A 21,235-nucleotide genomic window follows, 5' to 3' on the forward strand; every position below is an offset into this window, starting at 1 on the left:
GAATCCCTGCAACGCTCCAACCCCCTTCTAAATATTCGGCGAACCCTTCGCACTCGATGATATCGAGTATCGACCTCCGCGCATAATTTTCTCCCAGGTGAACGTATTTTCGCTGAAAATCCTATGCCTGACCGTTAACCCCTACATTTCCTTTTAATAAAATCGACTTTATTGTCCTCTGCAAAGCCCCTCGTCATTTAGATCCTTCAAATTTGACGACTATTTTCAACGTTGTACTTTTATTCCACGCGAGTGCGTCGCGTCTCACGAGTTCGTCGCTAATAATTTAGATAATAAATATCATTTTCAGTGAAAGAGCGAATCTGTAATCTAAGGAAATAGAATTGGAATAGATGGAAACGCATCTATCGGAAAATCTGACCGTTCTCGAACGCACGCTCGTTCGGTACCCGTTAAACTTCTAAGAGGGTCGAGAGGTTTTATTTCCTTCTGAGAACATCTCCCCGGGGGGAGACTGTATTTTTATTCAAATTTCACTCGATCCGTCCTCGAACTTTCGCGGCCCACTCGAAGCAAGCTCGTATTATGCGTTTCCTTGAGTAAAGTCGGCCCACTCCGTCCGGGACGCGCGCGAGGGTTCCGTAAATTCTATTTGCTTCGAAACCCACCTCTGAGTCTTCTTCTTCTTCTTCTTCTTCTTCTTCGTCTTCTCCTATACATTCTCAATTTCTTTTCTATATTGCCTACCAATGAATAACGTAGACGGTGGAACCTACGTGTTCTTTGTTTCTCTCAAAAGAAAATTACATTCGTTCTATTTTATATTACTGGACTGATATATTATTACGTAACTGTACGATTAAATTTTTAATCTGATACCTACATTCAACAAATTTTTTTTTATTTTATCGCGTATTTCATTTTATTCTTTCATTCTTTTTTCGAAAAAAAAATTCCATTTACTGGTAGAACATTACGAATAAACCGGATATAAAATTTATATGACCGTTGTAAACCAGACAGACGCGTTTGTATTTTACAAATGAATGGAAGAATATTCTCTGTTCGAGTTTGTAGTGAATTGTTTCTTTTTCTTTTTTTTTTTTTTCTTTTTTTTTCATTTTTATTACGGATACGTTTATGATTATCAGTCATTGTACGCTTCTTTTTATATTCGTTCTGGGTTGAAAAACCATCTGGAATATTTTTCCAAAGTATTTTGAAATACCGTTAAACTCGTCGAAGTTCTATTAGCAACTTTCGAACGAGAACTACCTCGACGGTAGCTGCTTCTACAACTTCTCACAACTCGTTTTCTCGTGCATCACACCGGCGTTACTTCGCGAATTTCCTGTCAGAAGAATGTGAACTGAACAAGAGAGAGAGTGAGAAAGAGTGGAACACGTTCCTAACTTTGTGTTTACACCTCAAAAGTATCGTGATTACGATTTAACATAAAAATTTGCCGAACATTTCTTGGAGATCATCTATACACGTTCCATATCAGTTAAACGTAATCTCGTACAAAGTATTACACAGCACTCAGTACTATAAAATTATTTCGATAAAATACATTGTGTACCGATATAAAAGTCTCGAAAGTTAAAACTCATTTTATTCTTATTTTCTCGCGTGAAAGAATAACACGCCTCGAATAAAGGATAAAAGGCTGTACATCATTGAGATTGACAATGGAAACTACCTAAGGCGTAGCATAACAGAAATGATAAAAAGTCCAGGTGTCAATACCAATATCGGTATTGAATAATCCCCTTCTTCTAGCTTTCTCTATAAAATCGAGGAGTAAGAGGTGCTTTCAACCCAAAGTTATTCGACAAAATGTGAAAGTACAGACCTACAGCAGATAGGAAGAGAGCGAGGAGAAAGATGAGGAGTATCTACAAAAAAGGTAAAAGCAAAGAGAGAGAGAGAGAGAGAGAGAGTAAGTAATTTTATCCTCAACGAAGAAGAGAAGCAGCACACAATGCGTCGAGCTGAAACTCGGAAAGCTTTCGAACTTGGCCAAGACGATCGAAGGAGCTGATCCAGAAGGCATTGTGACTACGTCCGATGCAGCTCGTTTTCTCAGATAAGACTTTGAGGCTTTCCCATACCTAAAATCGGTCGTTTCTTCGTTGACCTTCGCCATTGTACCTAACCTACTACTCCCACACTACGGAAAAAGAACGTTTTATCCTTCAAAGCTAAGGTCACTGGCTGCTTTTTCACCATCGCACTATGTTTAACGAAAAATGAAAAAAGTCAAGAAGAAAAAAAAGAAGAAAAATCAATAGTAGAATAGAACATTGTCGCGAAGAAGAACAGAATATAAAAGATTCCTATTGATTATTTCTATAAAACAATAAAATTGAGTCTTTAAAGAGTAGTTTAAATTACGTATGTATGCATAAATGACCTCGTAAAAATCGCAAGTATTCGTGCATGTAAGCTATGTACGTTCGTGTGCGTATGCATACGTAATGTCAACCGAAGAGAAAGAGTAAAAGGCAAACACCATGGTGTCGTAGGAGAGCCAGCTTATGCCAGGGTATTATTTGGGCCGTGTCTCGCGTGCCCCGGGCAATAAGCTCCACAAGCTCTCTTGGTATTACGTGACACGGAAGCACATAACTTGCGCCCCTAACCCCCATCCCTTTCCCTCTCTCTCTCTCTCTATTTCTCTTGCACGTCCTTCTCGAAGATGCAGCTGCAGTCCTTTCAACGAACAGGATAGTTTGTAGAACGTATAGAACGTAAAACGGCTAGTAGCATGCATCATCCCACCTCTCTTCCTTTATTCTTGACTCGCAATTAGGAACGACATACGTCATGTTCGAAGTTAATGTTGGGGAATCTCGTCTAAGTATATCGTTATCGTGGAATGCTGCAGGTACTCTGTATCAGAATGATTCAAACGAATGGAGAAAGAGAAAGATATAGTCAGACGCAAAGTCAGAGTTTCCTGTGCTTTACGATCTTCCTTGAATCCATTCTTCGATCGTTTCAACGAATACGAGTACTAAGTAAATAGACCGCAGACGTTTAATTCGAATGGAATTTCTCGAGAAAAATTTATACTTTAAACGAAAATGATATTGGAATGTGAAAAGTTGACGATAATAATTAACTCTCGTTGAAATTGCGTCAGAGTTGGCAAAGGGATTCGCGTAAAGCACGGTAAATTAATGATTTTCCCGTTGCTATCTCTTTATGAACAAAAAAAGTCAGGATAAAAAAGTGCATAGGAATCGTTGCGTCACCTGGTATATTCGGCAGATCTAAATTCTAGCTACGTTTAACATTTATTTATGAAGTGTCGGAATTCTTGACACAAATTCAGCTCAGATCGCAAAAAGTTTCGAGAACTCGGCGAGTCTCGAAGCCGTTCTTATCAAAAAGTTTTCCCTCTATTTCAGTCTGCTGTACTCCGAACGAGTCGGTACGTTTTGTAACGTTACCGGACCTTTCTCTTTCTCGTGTATCTCTCTAGTGCATCTTTCTCGTGCCAGTTGGTAAATACGTGTACATGTACATGTTCGAGAACACAATATGCGAGTAATACAGAAAGGAGAAGAGTATTCTTGCGAGTACATCTTCGGAAGTTCGTGGAAATAAACCGACTGGCGTGAGCTTTCCATTACGTTGAGAACACACGCGTACGCTCAAACACGTATATACGTATATGCACACAACAAAGTATTGCTTCGTGGAGAGTCGAGTTTGAAACAGGAAGTTCTTTCTTTCCTGTTTTGTGGATATTCTAAGATTACTTGCACGTCGACGTGTACCATCGTTTCGGTTTTATGAAGTTTCCTTCTTGAGAAATGTAAACGAGGACAAAAGCAAATGATGCCGAGTTAATTATTTATTGTCTAAAAAGAAAATTATAAACGCAAAATAACATTAAATAATATTAAGAATTTTCTAAGAGGAATACCTTCGGACGAGTAACGCCTTTAACGTCGGAATTCTTTTTAAAAAGTCCATTCTCGTCCAACAATGATGAAGTTATTAGCGCCCAAACAGGTTCTCATAAAAATGCAAAGGAACGATCTGCAGCGTGGCACTCCGAAAACGTAGAACATTAGACACCTTTCCAGGTGGTGCGTCAAAAACTGTAAAGACCATGGGTAGGAAGGTACATATGTACGTGAAGAGAGAAGAAAGTGGACAGCGAATCTCGCGTTGAAGACTGTTGGACTGCTGGCTGCAGTCGCAGCTGCACTTGAAGAAGAGTTGCTAATGATTCGCTAACGAGGTACGTGCTTGTCCTGCTTCCTACCGAAACGAAAGAAGAACGAGGAGCTGGTTGCCTTTGGAATAGAAGACGAGATCTCTCCCTCTTGAGACTGCCCTGCCTCTTCCCTTTTCTTTTTTACGTATTTTTCGTTCTCTTGCTACTACTACTAAAACTACTACTACTACTATTACCAGCAACTATTACTATCGAGGAAACTTTAGTACTACTCGATGACCTCAAGCTCTGCTCCTTCCCCAAGCCTGTAGAACAAATTCCACCCGTCTACCCTCTCCATCGTGGCGTCTTAAATATTCCACTCTGTTTTCACGTTGCAAATCTTCGCCATAGACCGTGTTCCAAAACGGACGCAAGAGCAAAGGTTAAAGAAGGATGGAAGTGGAAAAAAAAGAATATCAGGAGAGGAGTTCTTTGGCAGGGCTTTTACCAACTTTAAAGATTTTAAACTTTTTATCTTAGTGTAATCCTTCAAAGAATACGGAATGCTCGATAAATATTAACTTCTTCTTAAGCGGAACTCGCGAATCAAAAAGAGAAAGAGAAAGTGAAGGAAACAAAAAGAAACGGAGGAGAAAAAGAGAACTCGATCGGTCTACGAAAATAACGCGCGCTTGTTTTTAAAACTGGCAATTTTTGTTCACTCTTCTTCTTTTATTCTCTCTCTTTATTTTATCTGAATTTTTTTTTCCTTTTATGTAGCACTATTACTTTCACAAAAGGTGCATAATTAAAACGCGTTAAAGTCACGTTCCGAAATATGCTCGAAAAGAAAAGTCTTCGAACGTAAGCACGTAAAACGTGTCTCTCTATTATTATTATTATTATTATTATTATTACGTCATTTTCCTTACGTTTTTAAACGAGTCTCTCGAAGAAAGAAGAACATTTTTATAAAGTGTGAAAGGTGCATCGTTGAGACAGTGGGGGTGTAACCGTTTGAATTAGCACCGCGAGTTCTCTCGTACCGGTAGCCCATTACGCAGTCGTAAACTACAGAAACTATTGAAACTTCGTAGAAACGATACGAACGCGTGCTCCGCATTTACCGTGCGCTAATTAATTGCACTTTGAAGCTCCTCTAAAATGTATTACTCGCTTGAGATACTCCTTCATGAGAGTAACATTCTTTGCAAAAGTAATTTTCTTTTTTCTAATAAAACGAATATAAATGATACGTGTACGGTAAAATTGGCGCATTAACGGCTTTCAAAGTATTCACCCCATCGAGGTTAATCTGGATAAAATTAGTTAACGAATGCGCAGGATGCGCCACTTAATTGGGCAACACGCTTACCGTTGCCCTTCCCTCTCGAGAAAGAGACTTTGCTGATTCTCTTACAACGTCGTCTGCCGCTTCTATCGCTTGCAACTCCCCTTATTCGCATTATCATCAAAGTTTCTCCGCAGAGATTCCCTGGCTCCGATCCCACGAACGAGTCTCTCTACGCGCGTCCTTCTCGTCCTCGTCGATTTCACTCGAGTTTTCGACGTCTTATCGTTACACCGAATCCTAACGAGAGCGCACATAACATATAGCTACGTATAATGTCAAAGAGAAACAAATTTTCAACGACCTGAAAGAAACAATAATTGAAGTGCTTGTTATTTTCGATAGAGAATACGAATATCATTCTTTTATTAGAGAATAAAGGGAAATTCGATTCGATAAACGAAAATAGATATTGAGGAAATATGGTAAAAAAAGAAAAAAAGTAAAAACAGATAAAAAGATCGATATATTATATATATATATATATATGTACGAAACAAAGTTCTATTTTGATAAAATATAGATTTAACAAGCTTTCGAAATAAGCTCTTCAATTCTCGTTCGATCAATTTCAATTTGAAGAAAAGCAAGGCGACCGAACGTGTTTTTTGTGAAAATGCACGTCGCGAGCAAGATACATCGTTTTTTAAAGCATATCGTTCCCCTGTCTACCTTCCCTGGTCGCTCTTCGAACACGTATCGGACATCGACGAGGCCAGAGCCATCGATAAAAAGTAGTACGAGTCGACGTGCGGCCCGACGAGCAGCCCGACGAGCAGCCCGACGAGCAGGCCAAAGAGGACACCCAGTTCGAAGTCGTCTATGTTGACAATATATTCGTCGTCCTTTTATTTTTTCCTTTTTTCATATCTTTTTTCACTCTTTTCATCTACCATTCTCGTTTCCGATGTATCGACTATCGCGAAGACACTTTTATTCGACAGGGTTATTTCTTTCCCTTTCCTTTCCGTTCTGCGTGTTCCAGGAAGTGCGTTCTCGTGTCCCAAGACTCGGAGACACCCTCGTGTCATTCTTTTGAAAGAGAAATAAAGGCCGACTACCAGCGGAAGAACGACTCTTGAAAACTTACCCCTTGGAAGCTGCACCTCCGAAAAATTCACCCTCCTCCGTTCCATCTCTCCTATGAGGAGGATCTCCATTAAAACGCTACCAAGCGAGAAACTTTGCGAATTTATCGGGCCGATCTCTCCTAGGAATATTTATGACCAGCTCCCTTAGCGGCCAGCACGGAAGTTCATTTTACTTTAAACAACCCCCTATATACATAGTATCACCCCTGTGCCAGAGGGATACAAAGCTTATACAAAAAGCTGTGACTCGAATGAGAGACAACGCAGTTGACCGTAATCGTTTTTCTCGCTTATAATTTCTTTCCTCGGTAACGAGTTACTAAAAGTAATAAACAAGAATAATCGCGATAATGAAGCTACCTTTTATTTTTTTCTTTTTTACGTTTATACGATTTCACGTTTGGCGGAAAGAAAATAAAATAAAAAATAACGAGCACGGGGCGAGATAAAGGATTCTTTTCGAAAAAATACGCTACAATGAATTCGAGTCTTGTTTTAAAACGAGATTTAACAGAGCGCTATTTTTCCTTTGGCAGCTCTCGAAAATCTGCTTTTCCAGCTTCCTACCCAATACCGATACTCTCTGTGTGTTCCGAAATCGCGCGGGAAATTCAATAGCGCGTGAAATTGTGAGCTACACCGGCCGACCGAAGATTCACCGACGATCGACGGAACGTAAATCCCTTTCGTGGATCGTAACCTTCTCTTCGACTAAAAAAAAAAAAAGAAAAAAGAGAAACGGAGAAACATAGAAAAAGATACGAACTACGTTTCGCGAGAGTGATCAACGCGACTGACGATCGGATAAATTCTCCGACTACGGAAGAAGAGCTAAGAAATGAACGTTGCCGTGAAAAGAAAACCAGACAGAGAGAGAGAGAAAAGGAAATATCTAATAGGAAAAATCTTACGAGGCAAATAAGCATGTCGAAACGTTCAAAACTCAACGAGATCGATTCATTTCTCCGATTCCGTCGAACGATTTTAATTTCGTTGTTCGTCACACGAGCACCTCCTACTGTCACAATGACCGATAGATAGCCATTAATAGTTTCGGCATTGACAGCTCGCGGATAGCTACGATTCGTATTCATCTGTCACCCAGAACGTACCAGGGGAGACTCGGGGTTGAAAGGGGTAAAAGAGAATCCCTGTCGTTGATATATTCGAAGCTACCACCAATGTGGAATATAAACCACGCGCCACTCTCTAACAACGATAAGGCCTTTTAGATACAAACAGAGAGAGAGAAACTTATGCGATCATCGTCACGTCGTTCTACTAGAATATTCGATAACGTTAAATTTTGCTAATCGAAAATCTAAATGTTTAAGTCTTCAGTACGTTTCTGTCAAATATATTTCAAGTTAAATGAAACTTATAAAAATACTTTAGATGTTTTTCGCGTACGTTCGATATATATATATTTTATTTTCCATGCAATCTAAATACCCTTAACAAATCTTTGCAACATGTTCGTTCATTTAATTAAAATCCACGCAGCAATGAAATTTACTGGTAATCGGGTGAAACAGGATTTTTCTAAGCCTTGATTGAAACCTAACGAGCAATGATAAATGCGCGTCTCGATGATATGTATTCTACGCATGGGAGAGAAAGAAAAAAAGTTACCTACGGTTTCAACTCGAAGGCACTTAATCTTTCTCCGTGTGTATTAAGGGTGGGGGATGATAAAAAACATGTGTCGAAATGAACGAACGTCCCCGCACGATTTAATCTGCTGTGAGAAATATGAGAACTCGATAGGATAGACGACCGATATAGACGATCGATATAGACGACCGATATAGACGACCGATATAGACGACGACACATCAATTATTGCTTACTCTTCCACGGTTTATGACCTTTCTTTGTTAACCTTTCAAATTACCTAAAGCGTAAGTATGCGCATTATTAAAAAATCAATGCGTAGGTGTATCAAATGTAATGAACTACTTTCTTATTTCTTCTCCCTTTATCTCTCTTTCTTCGCGAAGTTATGTAAACAAGACTAAAGAAAAAAGTTCTCAATACAAAGTTGAAGAATGCGAGGTCTCGAAGTCTTTTGCTCTTCTCTCGCCACCTCGTCTGTATAACTACTCCCTATAAAGCTCTTCCTCTGTAAAATATGGTATAAGTTTTAAGCCACCACCGACCGCTAGTTACATCTACCCTTTCTTTTCTACTCTTCTACACCCATACAATCCTCCACCTCTGACCTTTACTTTTCGAGTAGAAAAACATTCCTACGAAAGAGCTTAAAACCTAGGAGTACTCGTTTCTAGTGCGTCGCATGGATTAGTCTGTCGGATAATGCAGAAAGCAGCAGTTGACTCGAAAATGTAAGATTTCGAGACAAAGGGATTCCCTCCTGGATTAACAAGAATACTTGACGAAGGACGTGTATCACGGAAATGTTTCTGAGTGGGTAGGAAATAGTGAACAGCACAATTCTCCTAATAGCGTAAGAAGAAAGAGATTTGGTGTACTGGAAATTGTAGAACAGGACTTTAACGATTCTATCGTTATTGTATGTTAATCGCAAACACGTGTTAAATAATATTTGCATGATTTCCTTGTTAGATCATTACTACTAATAATTATAATCGATAGTATATAGATACGTTTAATCTAATTGTAAAAATCCAATTTGAACATATGCGCACACCGGTAGAACAAATTTTATTTCGCTCATTTCTGCATAAAAATGCACAATCAGTAAATACGAAAAGCATAACGATGGCGGATGGAATTTTTGTAAAATTCACGCTAAGCTAACTCGTTGGAATAGCAAATGTAGCTATTTCCGTATCCCGCAAATGGATCCTTTAATCAACAGGAACGAGCCAAGTTCGTAGAATTTCATGAAAAATCTGATTGGTAGCGGTGCGATTGTTTGTGAGAGTTCAAGTTAGCTGTGTTAGTGCAGATATAAAAAATCCAATCGTTGCTTGGAAGCGCCAGGTGTTTGTCTAACGAAAAGCATTGCGCTTCTCGCGCAAAAAAAAAAAACACGACGAAAAAGTAAGAATGTAATTGCCGAAGGTTTTCGTCAAATAAAGGAAAAAGAAAAGAAAAGAAAAAAAAGAAACAAGGAAAGAAATGAAAATTACAAACTTCGTTTAGAAAAGATTAAAGCTCGCATTTGATTAAAGGCAAAGCATCGACGTTATGATATACTAATGTAAACTTATGGAAAGAGAAGGATTAATCGAGAAACCCTAAACTATCATAGGTTATTCTTGTTCGGCGTTGTAGCTTCGTCGAGAGACGTTTCTGCAACGGTCAGTAGACGAATTTTGGAAAATTCACACGGCCGATTCCCTGAGGGAATTGTAAATTCCCGGACAGCTACTTCGGTTCCGTTACGAGTGGGCGTTGCTCGACGTTCATCTCTCTTCTCATTCTCATTTCCTCGTCCTCCCTCTTTCCCTCCCACCGTCTGGCGTACACGCTAGCTCGCATTAGTTCACGCGCAAACTTTCACGCAAACGTTCACGCAAACGTTCACGCAGTCGCGAACGTCCGTGCGTTATGCGAACGTGCAAAGAACCAAAGTGGTGGTCGTAGGAGGGTCAGCTGGGGGTGGTTAGAGATAGAGAGAGGGTGCTTCAACACTGTGGTTTTCCATGGTGGCTATTCTATGAAATATTCAACACGGCCGCGGGCTACGTCGTCATAGCTTTTGTAGGAACGGAAAGCCAACGACGGCGACGAGGCTTCGTTCCCAACCAGACGGATGCATTATTTTTCTTCCTTTCTCGCCCCTCCTACGGTCAACAGCCCTCTGACGCGCTAACCCTAACGCGCTAGCCCGATATATTGAAAAACGATGTCCCTTCCTAACTTCCGCGATAGCAAATCTTTTTTTCCTCCTTTATCTTTATTTCCTTTTTCTTTTTTCTCGTTTCATTTCCCCCCTTTCTTTCCAGATAGAAAGAAAGAGATAAGGACAAAGAAACGAAAACGAAAATAGTAGGGAAAAATTTATCGTTGTAAATTGCTTGCTTGCACGAAGTATATTATTAAAACCGATTGCTATTGAACGTCGTCCAATTTGTCTAATAAAAGTTCGAAGAAAAGCGATTGGAAATTATTGATGCTCGAATATTGGGGGCTTGTATCTTGTAGATACTTCAAGGAGAGAAAGGCGTAGAAAAGAAAGAAGCTACGTAAAGACCTTTTTCAACCTGAAATCATTTTAATGAGATAGTCCTTTGGAGTAGAAGTCGTCGGGAGGAGGAAGGAGAAAAGTCGGAAGAAGAAAGGAACGTTGGGGTAAGGGAAATAGAAAGCATTATGCAGCGAGCAGACAAGCTCGGGCCTCCAGCCAAATAAGTAAAAGACTAATGACAAAAAGTCGAATTAAAATAAGAATCGCGTCGAGTGGCAAGGACACCTCAAGGATTTTCGAGGACCAACGACCGGAGCCAAGTACTCCCAATAAATTAAACCCCTTCCTTCTCTCGCGTGCAAAACGTTCTATCGATCTTCTTCTTCCCCGACGTAATGTCTTCGAATTTTCCTCTTGTTGTCTTTACCTTTAAGTATCTTCCAACCGTAAATTCGTATCATTGACTTCGTTTTCTCGAAGATAAGTGAAATTCTTATACGTAAAATACCTATAAGTTCCACAGAGGAGAACAAAAGAGATGATAAGTGGACTTATCCGTGACAATACGCGTGGCAACGTTTAACAGATTCTCCATTTCCGTGAAATAATGCAATTTCATATACGAACACGCGCGTCATTCGATCTAAATCCAAATTGTTCTCTGATACCCACATTATACGGAAAATCGTGCATGATATTCCAATCGTTTTCATTCTTACAAAGTCCCGATTCATATCAGATTTAATTAAACGCGATAATAATAGTAAGCTTGCTCGAAATAATCCGTTTTTCGCAAACAACGAAATCCGCGTAATAAACCGTATTTGATTTTCGGACGATTTTACGATTTCGACTTTTACTTTTTTTCCCCCGAGTCAACAAGAAAGGATCTCCGATAACAGCTTTGACAAAGAAGATCTTTTCTATATAGGTACTCTCGAAGGTCGGAAAAGGGAGAAGAAGGGTACGTACCCTTTGCATCGTTAGACCAGGATCGTATAACTCATTTAACGTTAAAGGTGCGGCGGTTGGTCCATCGATAAAATCGTTTTAAATCGACTCGTCGGACACCGACGTCTCGACGAGTTATCTTTTATCTCACGACAGTTGCCCTTCAGATCCATTTGGCATAGAGCCACGTTTCTTCCTGCCCTTCCCGAAGGGTCGCTGCTTACTTTTGTCCGATACTGGGTGGCCAAGAACGAGTAATTATCTTCATCAAGGCTACCCACTTCTATAATGCGATATCTCTTCGAATTTTATATGTTCTCATTAATATCAGAGTACGTACATTAGATGTGTGGATATAACGTTAAAATATAATATTACTTTAAAATTGTGTATACTATTTTTCGAAAAAGAAACGAAACACGGGAGAAGAATAAAAGTTAGATTTAATCGATCGTCTCCTGGATCGAAACTTAGGAATGGCACGTGGACGAGAACGTAATTATTCGAACACCCTGTATAGACGAAAGAGAGTCTCCCGTTATCGGAATTATTGGATTCTGGGCATCCTTTGAAAGCTTGTCTGAAAATGCTGGATGGGATAAATGCGGCGGCGGCGGCGGCGGCGGCGGCGGTGGAGGCTGTCAGAAAAGTAGGAATTCCCTCGAGGTAATGTTGCTGCCGAAGGGATGAGAAAATGGCAGAAGGGTGGAGAGAAGAGCGGATGTGTTGAGGAACGAATGGACGAGAGGAAGCAGAGAGGATAGATCGCTGGTGCCAGCCTTGAGAGCGCCTCCATAGATCATAGGAAGTCGTTTTGAATAATTTATCGATCATGCCAACGTACCTGTCTTTTCACAGTCGAAAGCACCATGATCTCAATCAATGAACATCGACTATATACACACGCATATTTCGATAAAATTCAACTTGGCCTTGATTTTGCAACCACGGCTAACAATTTTAGCCTTTGACTTGTTTGTTTTTTTATTTCATCTTCGACTAAAAAGAAGACAAATAAATTGCTATTATTTAACGATTTACGAGATAACATTGTTTCTTTTTCTTTGTCGAGACGTTTGATGAAAGCTAATGCGGCAAAGCTAAGACAAGACAGATAAGACACAATTACATTTTCGTCTAGCCTTGTAAGGAGACATCCTTTGGGACCAGTCACGACTCACTGCCGCCGGTAATAACGTCGTGCCTTTTGTCCTCTCTTATTACCACCTCACTTCCGTTCTCCAAATCTCTCGTGATGATTATTAAGGTAACGCGAACTCTTCGTTTTCAGACACGTTCCCACGATTCTCCCTCGTCTCTCTTATCTTAATTCAGAAAGTTTCCCTTTGGCGAATATATTCCCGTTTCCAAAGCAGTCCCTTCAACCAGAACATCAAGAATAATCTATCTTATTCCCATTTGATATTTCATCGTTACTCGTTATTCGTGTACAATCTCCTGTTGTCGATGATTTCAATAATATTGTTTATGAGCCTTATTTCTTACACGTATTACTCTATACAAATATACCTGATTTTTCATTTCTATTATATTGTAAAGTACACGGTTAATATTTTTGAAAAATTTCGTATAACGTTACAGAAATATAAAGACGTAGTTTGCTTTTTAAAAAATGCACGGAAATGTGTATATTCGTATTGTTAATTATTTAACGTGGGACCACGATGTTACAAGGTCCGCTCCTGAACGTTTGTACTCGCCACTACGAGACATGGTAAGAGCTAAGGTGGGGAGTTTACAGTCATCGCCGTTTCTCACACTAACCAACGCCCTATGAATGACGTCAGGTACGTATAGTGTGCATACGATCGTCGTAGCGTGTATACCGCGTCCTTTGAGGAAATCGACAAATCCTCGCTCGTGACGCGTTAAAATGTCGATCGATAAAAAGATCGTGAGCATAATTTGTACAGTGTTACTATTCGCGACGATAGGTAAGAATAAAATCGTCGCATGTCTAATATTGTGAGTGAATCGTGATGCTATTCACGAATAATGGCCGTTCGTGAATGTCGAGCCATCTCCATGTTGGAAAACAACAGCGCCCCGTTGTTTTTATTTGGAATTTTTTCATTTACAAAAAATATACTTTCATAATTTTTTTAATTATCAAATTAATTTTTTAATTAATATATAAACATTTCAAACTAACTCATATATACACACGCATTCTAATTCTTCTACTTAATAATTCATTAATAACTAATTAAGATTCTTTATACAATTGGAAGTACTTGAATTTTAAACGAATCGAAGAAAACGTTTTGACCTGTTGAATCGTAAAATCTCTTAATGAAATAAAAATAAAGGGAGTTCTATTAGTATTGAAAAATATTTTTTTCGATCAGGATGCGAAGCTATTCGGTGTTACCAATGCAGCAGTGATGCTGATCCGGAAGGCGAAGATCTTTGTGGGGCTTATGGAAAATTTGATAAAGAGAGGAACATTCCTGTAGAATGCAGTACCGATGAATCTCACACGATTGGTACATTTTGCGTCAAGTTGACGCAGCAAAGTCCTCGTGGCTTCATATGTGAGTATTAATATTTCATTGGTATTCCTTGCAATTGTTTGAAATCGCACAGTTATCGAAGCGTATCAATTTGCCCTTAAAATATATAAAAATTGATATTAAACACGCTTCATTTGACTTTTTAATCAAATGAACTTACGTTAGAGGAAATTAAATTTACATACCAAATTCACATTTGAATTTTTGCTGCACTATTTTCACTGGTTCACGACGTTTTACACCTGTGTTTACCTATTTATCATTCTTAAAGGGAACGGTAGATGGCGGCAAGTGATACGAAGGTGCGCATCTGTTTCCAGTACCGGAGTTACAGGTGTCTGTAATTGGGGGGTCTACGAGAATGGAGTCTATTGGCAAGAATGTTCTTGCTCCGAAGATTCTTGTAACGGGGCATCTTCAATTTCTTCGCTTTCTACGATAATCTTTGTTACCTTAAGCGTTCTTCTTTCGATCCTATTTACAAGATAAATTAGAGCACCACGCGTCTACTGAAAGACAAATATTTAATCTCGTTAGCAACGAAAATCCGTCCACAATTATAATACTATTTACAAAGTATAGAAATATTTTAGATTGATAAGATTACTCGTTAGAGAATTTTAGTCCTGAACGAGGCAAATTTGTTAAAACGAAGACTTATTGATATATACATACATATATTATTTTTATATATATATCTTTCATTTTTATATTTTTATGTAAAGAATTTAGAAAAAAAAGGAAGAAGATGGAAATAAAATAGATTAGAACTTCTTCGTTAGTTTATACATAAGATTAAATTTCGTTAATGACAATTTCTTAGAGATATATATATATATATATGAAGCGTTTCGCAATTAACTTTTCTTAAAATAAATTCTTCCGTCCTTATTAACGTCATTTAAGTTTAATAATACTAATAATAGACGATCGAAGATCATATTCTATTTAGAGAATTGATTTAATCGAAAAACGATCCAGCTAGATGATTGTCCCTGATAATTAGTATCAAGAGACAAAAGCACGTAATTAGTACAAAACGGATTAGTAGCTACGATCGGCCTAAGATCGATGGACGAAAATTCGATTTGCTGATCGCGCTAGTAAACACGTAGTTACACCAAAATATCAACAATATTTATGTCATCCGTGGCAGCTGTTGCAATTAACTTTCCGTAAAAAGTAGCAATCGAGAGAAATAAATATTAGTCGATATCTCTCGAAAGACTTGTCTCGTGCCTGTACATACAATATACTACCTGCATACAATATGCGTTTACGCATACATAAATAAATATACATATTATCTTAAAAATGATCTTTGTTCATAGAGTAAATTTATGTCAGATATTAAATCGTCATTTTGTTGGAACTAATAAATAAAAAATATTTATACCATTTACCGCATGTTCGTATTTTCGTATCTTTTGTAAAACGTTCACGTGTAGTCCATAAGGCTTAAGTCTTCCATGGTTATACCGTTAGGATCAACCTGGATAACATCGATCAGTATTTCGAGCGACAGGTGGCCGTACGAATCCTACTTGATTCATAATCGCTAGAGGAATTTTCGATTTTCTGAAACAAAACAACAAAGTTAGATAAAGGGAGGTTTAGAGAGAAAGAGAAAGAGAAAGAGGGAATACACACCCTCTTCGCCACAGTATACATCACGTTATAACGCCGGAAATTCGGTGGTCGCGAGTTAATTACGTCACGTGAGACTATTAATGCCTTGGCAGATCCAACACCGCGGTACATACAATGGCATGGCTGTGTTTAGGTTCTCTTACCCATATATTAACGTCGCGACCCATGCCAACCCTCGTTACTTGAGACGTTATAATTAAGACCGTCCGCTTCGACCATCTCGGACGTAGCGATTTGCAACTTTGGTATTTGACTTTGTTCCTACAAGCGCTCCTATCTGTCCATTAGAAATTACCGATTACTCTCGAGAACGAGATGTCATTTTGCGAATGAAACGATTAATTAAAATGACTAGGACGAACATTCCTTATAATCCTTTCATTTGAAAGATCAAATACTTACAATAATCGTCTGAAGTCATTAGCAAAGTTCCAAGCGAAGAAAGACGAAGGGGTAAAGGATAGTCCATCGGTGATTTTCATTGGGTCGACCTTAGTGCACTTAATTTTCGGAATAAGAGTCTCTCCATCTCTCTGCATTTAGGTCGTTATTACATCAAGGCGCGCTTAATTAGCTCTCGCAAGGCGGAAAGTGTTGCGCGCTTGGGCGTCTGCTCGCAACTCCGTAATAATATAACCTCGTATCTTCATAATGCGGAAAACACTTTTCAACGTGGCTGGCGCACAAGTGAACACCTATATACGAAAAGGGGGAATCCTTCGTCGTTTAAATACCACACCGGGTGTCTTCCTCTTAAATCATTTCTTTAAGAACCTCCTTTAATCTGCGAAAAGAGTAGAACGTTACTAATAACAATCGCGGTGCTTATCAGTGGATACAATGTTAAGGAAAATTAGAATTACTTTTCCTATTTGTAGACTTATTATAAATTTCATAGATTCGTCAAAAGATTGCATCAGATTTTGTGGTGAATCATCATTAAGCTAAAAATTCAAACGAACAAGTTCGAATAATTAAAAATTATTTTTCATGGATCTAATGGAAAAATCTATAGAATTCTAATGCTTTGATTTTACCTGTAATCGTTTTCTCCAACAATTGTATCCAAAAAAAAAGAGGAAAATGGAAAAAGAGTTAAATTTATTCCAGTATTTCGTATAAATAACTTTTTAATATTTAACGATCATATTACTCTTATAAACTTTCCAAAATAAAAATATTATTAAATAAAAGAAGAATATAATTATTATTTTCTATTCATCACCTGGAATATTATTTAAACAAATGAATCAATAGAATTCGTTTTATTATTTTTGCATCAGAGCGTTTGAATGGCGCACAATTTACCGCGCAATTCCCGTTCCTCCCGTTCCTTCTGTTCCACTCGTTCCTTCTGTTCCACTCGTTCCTCCCGTTCATCCGTTTTCCTTCTTTCTCTTACTTGCACTTTCTCTCTCTTCCTCATTACTTCATATTCCATCCGTTCCTTCCAATTGACCTAGTCGAAAAGTACTAAAAAATTCTGTTTTCACGAATAATCGTAGAGGTTAGGATTCATGCACGCGGTTAAATGTGTTTCTTATTGCTTTTAAGAATTGTAAAGTGAATTCTTTTGATATTAAAGCGTGAGAAAAATGAATGTAACAGATGGACCCGGATTTTCTCGTTATGAGATATTGTTGCTAGCCGCAAGACTTTCCTTCGTAACTGCGGTGGGGTTTTTCACAATGAAATGGTTCGTCCATCAACTTGATCCTACGAATGCAGCTAAAAAAAGAGCTAAAAAAAAGGTGAGTCCTTCTTTTTCCATGCACATACTCGATAAAAATATTTCCTATCTTATTATTGTCGGTTTTCTGTACTGTTAGATAAATCTAACCTATATCGCCTAAGACACAGATATATAATAAAAGATATGATTACTTTCGTTTATTACTTAGACTCGAGAACAATTGCGTAAGCTTGCAAAATCAGATGGTGTTATATTATCCGTTGATATGGATCAATTAACAGATTATGAAATCATAATTGCTAGTCATTTAGTCGATCCTCAAGACATCAAAGTATCATGGGAGAATATTGCTGGATTGGAACATGTTATTCAAGAACTTAAAGAGACGGTTATACTCCCTATACAAAAGAAAGAGCTCTTTTTAGATTCTCAATTGACGCAAGCTCCAAAGGTTTGTAAAAGTAATGCACCATCTCAGCGATATTAGCAACGCATTCAATCATGTCTCATAAATGTTTCTTTCTTTCAGGGTGTCTTGCTGCATGGGCCACCAGGTTGTGGCAAAACTATGATCGCAAAAGCTACTGCCAAAGAAACTAGAACTCGTTTCATTAATTTGGACGTTAGCATTCTTACCGATAAATGGTACGGAGAGAGTCAAAAATTGACTTCTGCTGTATTTTCCTTAGCTGTAAAACTTCAACCGTGCATCATCTTTATCGACGAAATAGGTTAATTGAATAAGCATTAGAATTTTGTGTGATTACGCAATGATATCTTACTTGGATGTATTATGTATGTTTCGTTATCTTCGACTTCATCAGATTCCTTTTTGAGAGCACGCAATTCACAAGATCATGAAGCAACAGCTATGATGAAAGCGCAGTTTATGTCAATGTGGGATGGTTTAATAACAGATCCATCTTGTACCGTCATCATAATGGGAGCAACAAATAGACCTCAAGATTTAGATCGAGCTATTCTTAGGCGTATGCCTGCTACATTTTATATAGGATTACCTGTAATACATAAATTGTATATTATTATCTTTTGATATGTTTATTTGATACTAACATCAATATGTTTCTTTGCTATAGAACGAAGAACAGAGAATAGAAGTCCTAAAGTTAATTTTACAGCATGAACCGATTGCAGAAAACGTAGATATTAAGAAGATAGCTAAAATGTCGGAAGGTTTTTCTGGCTCGGATTTGCAAGAACTATGTAGAAATGCATCTATATATCGTGTCAGAGATTATCTACGAACACATACGTAGTAAGTATTGGCTTACGTAGCTTAAAAAAAATGTCTTTTTTGAAGAACTTGAAATATTTGAATCTTTTCATATTGTAGCGATCTAAACGATACATGTAATAGTGGTAGTACAGATGAAGAAGAATTCCATGATACCGTGCGTCCTATAATGATGGAAGATCTTCTCGCATCCCAGAAAAAATTAAAGGCATCTAAGATGCATACAGGAACCTTAAATCCTGTTAAGTTAGATTTAGATTGAATACAAGAGGATCGAGATTGTTGGCACGTATAACATTAACTAATTTTTATTTAATAAGTCAAATTATGTTTAACCAAACAAAGATCTTGTTTGAACACTTTTATAATTGCGCTCTATCTTTTCACGGTTAATTAAATACCTGGAAATTTTATGATATACAATTAACATCAAAATTGCAATTGTTGAGATATGTGCACCTTATGAGAATTTGTTTCTTTTTTTTTTCCTTTTTTTTTATGAAAGCACAGAAAGAATCATTAGACTTTCTCGAAAAATTGAGTGTGTTCAAAATACTAAATCATCTTCCATATGTATATTTAAATTACCAAATTGCATTTACATGACATCTTCCAACTATCCTATTATTGTTTTCAGAGTTTACGTAATAGCGATGAACAAAAATATTCACATATGGAAATTTGATCATTAGAAGTATAAAAATATTTATTGGTCGTTGAGGAAGGTGTACTTTTCGTGAATTTTGAATTATGTAATTCATAAAATCAGACATCTTGTATTATAAATGGCAACATAAAACTGTTCTGAGTCCTATTAATATATAACTAAATATGTAACTAAAAAAAAAAAAAAGAAAAAATATGTATGTATCCATTGTATAGAATCAATTGTGTTTTTAAGACAGTAATATATTATCTATTAATATAATCACACTAAGAATACATAAATGAAACTTAAGATAACTACTTTTCCTTCTAATTTAAACGTTGTTGCATCTTTGAAAAATGCACAAATTCAAGTATTTTCTTTTCTATAATTTATTATTTTATTAGATTAAAATATCATTATATTTGAAATAAAAATGACATTTAGGTAAAATAAAATCATAGTACAATGTAAAATATTGGAATTCTATTTTACGCAAAGTTTATGCTTACGTAGTTAAAAAGGAAAAGATTTTATCTACGATATTATATTTGAAATTGATCGATCGTATATCAATATATCTTAATAGAATATGTATACGTAATCGAAGAAAAAGTTTTGGCTCGATTTAGGTATATTAATCATTAAGTTTCATTATTTGATACATCAGTGAAAAGGTTTACCAATTCAAATTTAAAGATATCTTAAGAAAAAGAAGTTTCAAATATGGCACAAATTCCAGTGTTCTCGTGTCGAAACATAATACGAAACAAATTAATATTATCTTTAATATAACTATAATATAATAGACAAAAGCTTTGTTCTCGAATTACTGCGAAAGTTAAATGTACGTAAATAAAAAGAAGAAAATTTTTTACATTCCAATGTTCAATTGCAAATCCACAATTGTAAAAAAAATGTAGCTCCTAAAACGAATTGAAATTATAAGTGGAAAATTTGTACGAATAATTAAATGCGCAATAATATTCGAATTTAAAATTGGCGGCTTGATGTTTATTGGTCAGCGCAACGCATATCGATTATAACCGGCCAATGATCGAAAGAGAAAGGATTGGGTTGCGAGCGTATGAAGATTCGCGGATGATATCAAAAAGAGTTGGGCTGATTGGCCGGCGAGAAGAAAATGAAACGCATGCGCGCAAAGTGAGACGGTCGAGCGCCCTATCATCGTTCGGTGAGAATTTCCAGGAACGAAACTCTCCGAGAAAGAAAGATAGAGAGAGAGAAAGCAAGCCAGGACAAAGCCTCTACCCTCCCTTGTAATGCCGCGGTGTAAGCGGTCTATCGACATCATTCATTCTCCTCCGTACGAGAAACGACTGTGGTGCATGCACACGACATGGACGCGTCATCGTGAATGGCGCCGGTGGTGAAAAGTTTCGCTGTGCGAGTTTTATCAATCGTAATTACGTTTAACAGTCGCCTATGGAAGAAGCAGTATTTGAGATGGACGCTTACGAGGAGTAACATCACTTCCGTTCGCTAATTAACTCTGCCTTTTCGCTCCCTTTTTTACTTTTTCCCCCGTTCTTTTTTTATTTCTTTTTTTTTCTCTTTTGGTTCTCTTTCTTTTGGTTTTTCCGTTTCCTCCCCTCTCTTCTCCTTAGTTAGCGGTTGCTACACATACGAAGCATCTCGATACTACATATACATATTTCACGCTCGTGGATTAGGAGTGGAGGATCGAGAGGCTAAAGGAACGCGGAGGAAAGCAAAAGAAGAAACAGAGGAAGAGAGAGAAAGAGGGAAAGAAAAAAGAAAAAAGAAAAAAAAAGAAAAAGAAATGCG

General features: G+C 37.5%; 2 protein-coding genes and 1 long non-coding RNA gene across 4 annotated transcripts; 2 read left to right on the forward strand and 1 right to left on the reverse strand.

Annotated features, from left to right (window-relative positions):
- Nucleotides 1–13,443: 13,443 nt before the first annotated feature.
- On the forward strand, nt 13,444–14,917 carry LOC122525356. Its single transcript, XM_043648092.1, has 3 exons — nt 13,444–13,603; nt 14,018–14,203; nt 14,454–14,917. The coding sequence occupies exons 1-3, from the start codon at nt 13,543–13,545 to the stop codon at nt 14,669–14,671; spliced, it is 465 nt and encodes a 154-aa protein (XP_043504027.1). The 5' UTR covers nt 13,444–13,542; the 3' UTR covers nt 14,672–14,917.
- Nucleotides 14,918–15,502: 585 nt separating this feature from the next.
- LOC122525357 lies at nt 15,503–16,978 on the reverse strand. Its single transcript, XR_006305764.1, has 5 exons — nt 16,870–16,978; nt 16,696–16,776; nt 16,235–16,616; nt 15,833–16,109; nt 15,503–15,760 (listed from the first exon to the last, which is right to left on the reverse strand). It is a non-coding gene; the product is annotated as an uncharacterized LOC122525357 (long non-coding RNA).
- A 238-nt stretch (nt 16,979–17,216) lies between these two features.
- LOC122525354 (outer mitochondrial transmembrane helix translocase-like) lies at nt 17,217–21,164 on the forward strand. Of its 2 annotated transcripts, XM_043648089.1 has the most exons (8): nt 17,217–17,583; nt 17,734–17,976; nt 18,055–18,256; nt 18,350–18,546; nt 18,623–18,801; nt 18,880–19,065; nt 19,418–20,849; nt 21,121–21,164. In XM_043648089.1, exons 1-6 carry the CDS (start codon nt 17,428–17,430, stop codon nt 19,040–19,042), a joined length of 1,140 nt encoding a protein of 379 aa, XP_043504024.1. In that variant the 5' UTR covers nt 17,217–17,427; the 3' UTR covers nt 19,043–19,065; nt 19,418–20,849; nt 21,121–21,164. The 2 variants fall into 2 exon arrangements, with proteins under 2 accessions (XP_043504024.1, XP_043504022.1); XM_043648087.1 differs by having other exon boundaries at nt 18,880–20,849.
- The last annotated feature ends 71 nt before the right edge of the window (nt 21,165–21,235 follow it).

Source organism: Polistes fuscatus, unplaced genomic scaffold (genome assembly GCF_010416935.1).
Source record: "Polistes fuscatus isolate 324 unplaced genomic scaffold, CU_Pfus_HIC Scaffold9, whole genome shotgun sequence".
Classification (NCBI taxonomy): domain Eukaryota; kingdom Metazoa; phylum Arthropoda; class Insecta; order Hymenoptera; family Vespidae; genus Polistes; species Polistes fuscatus.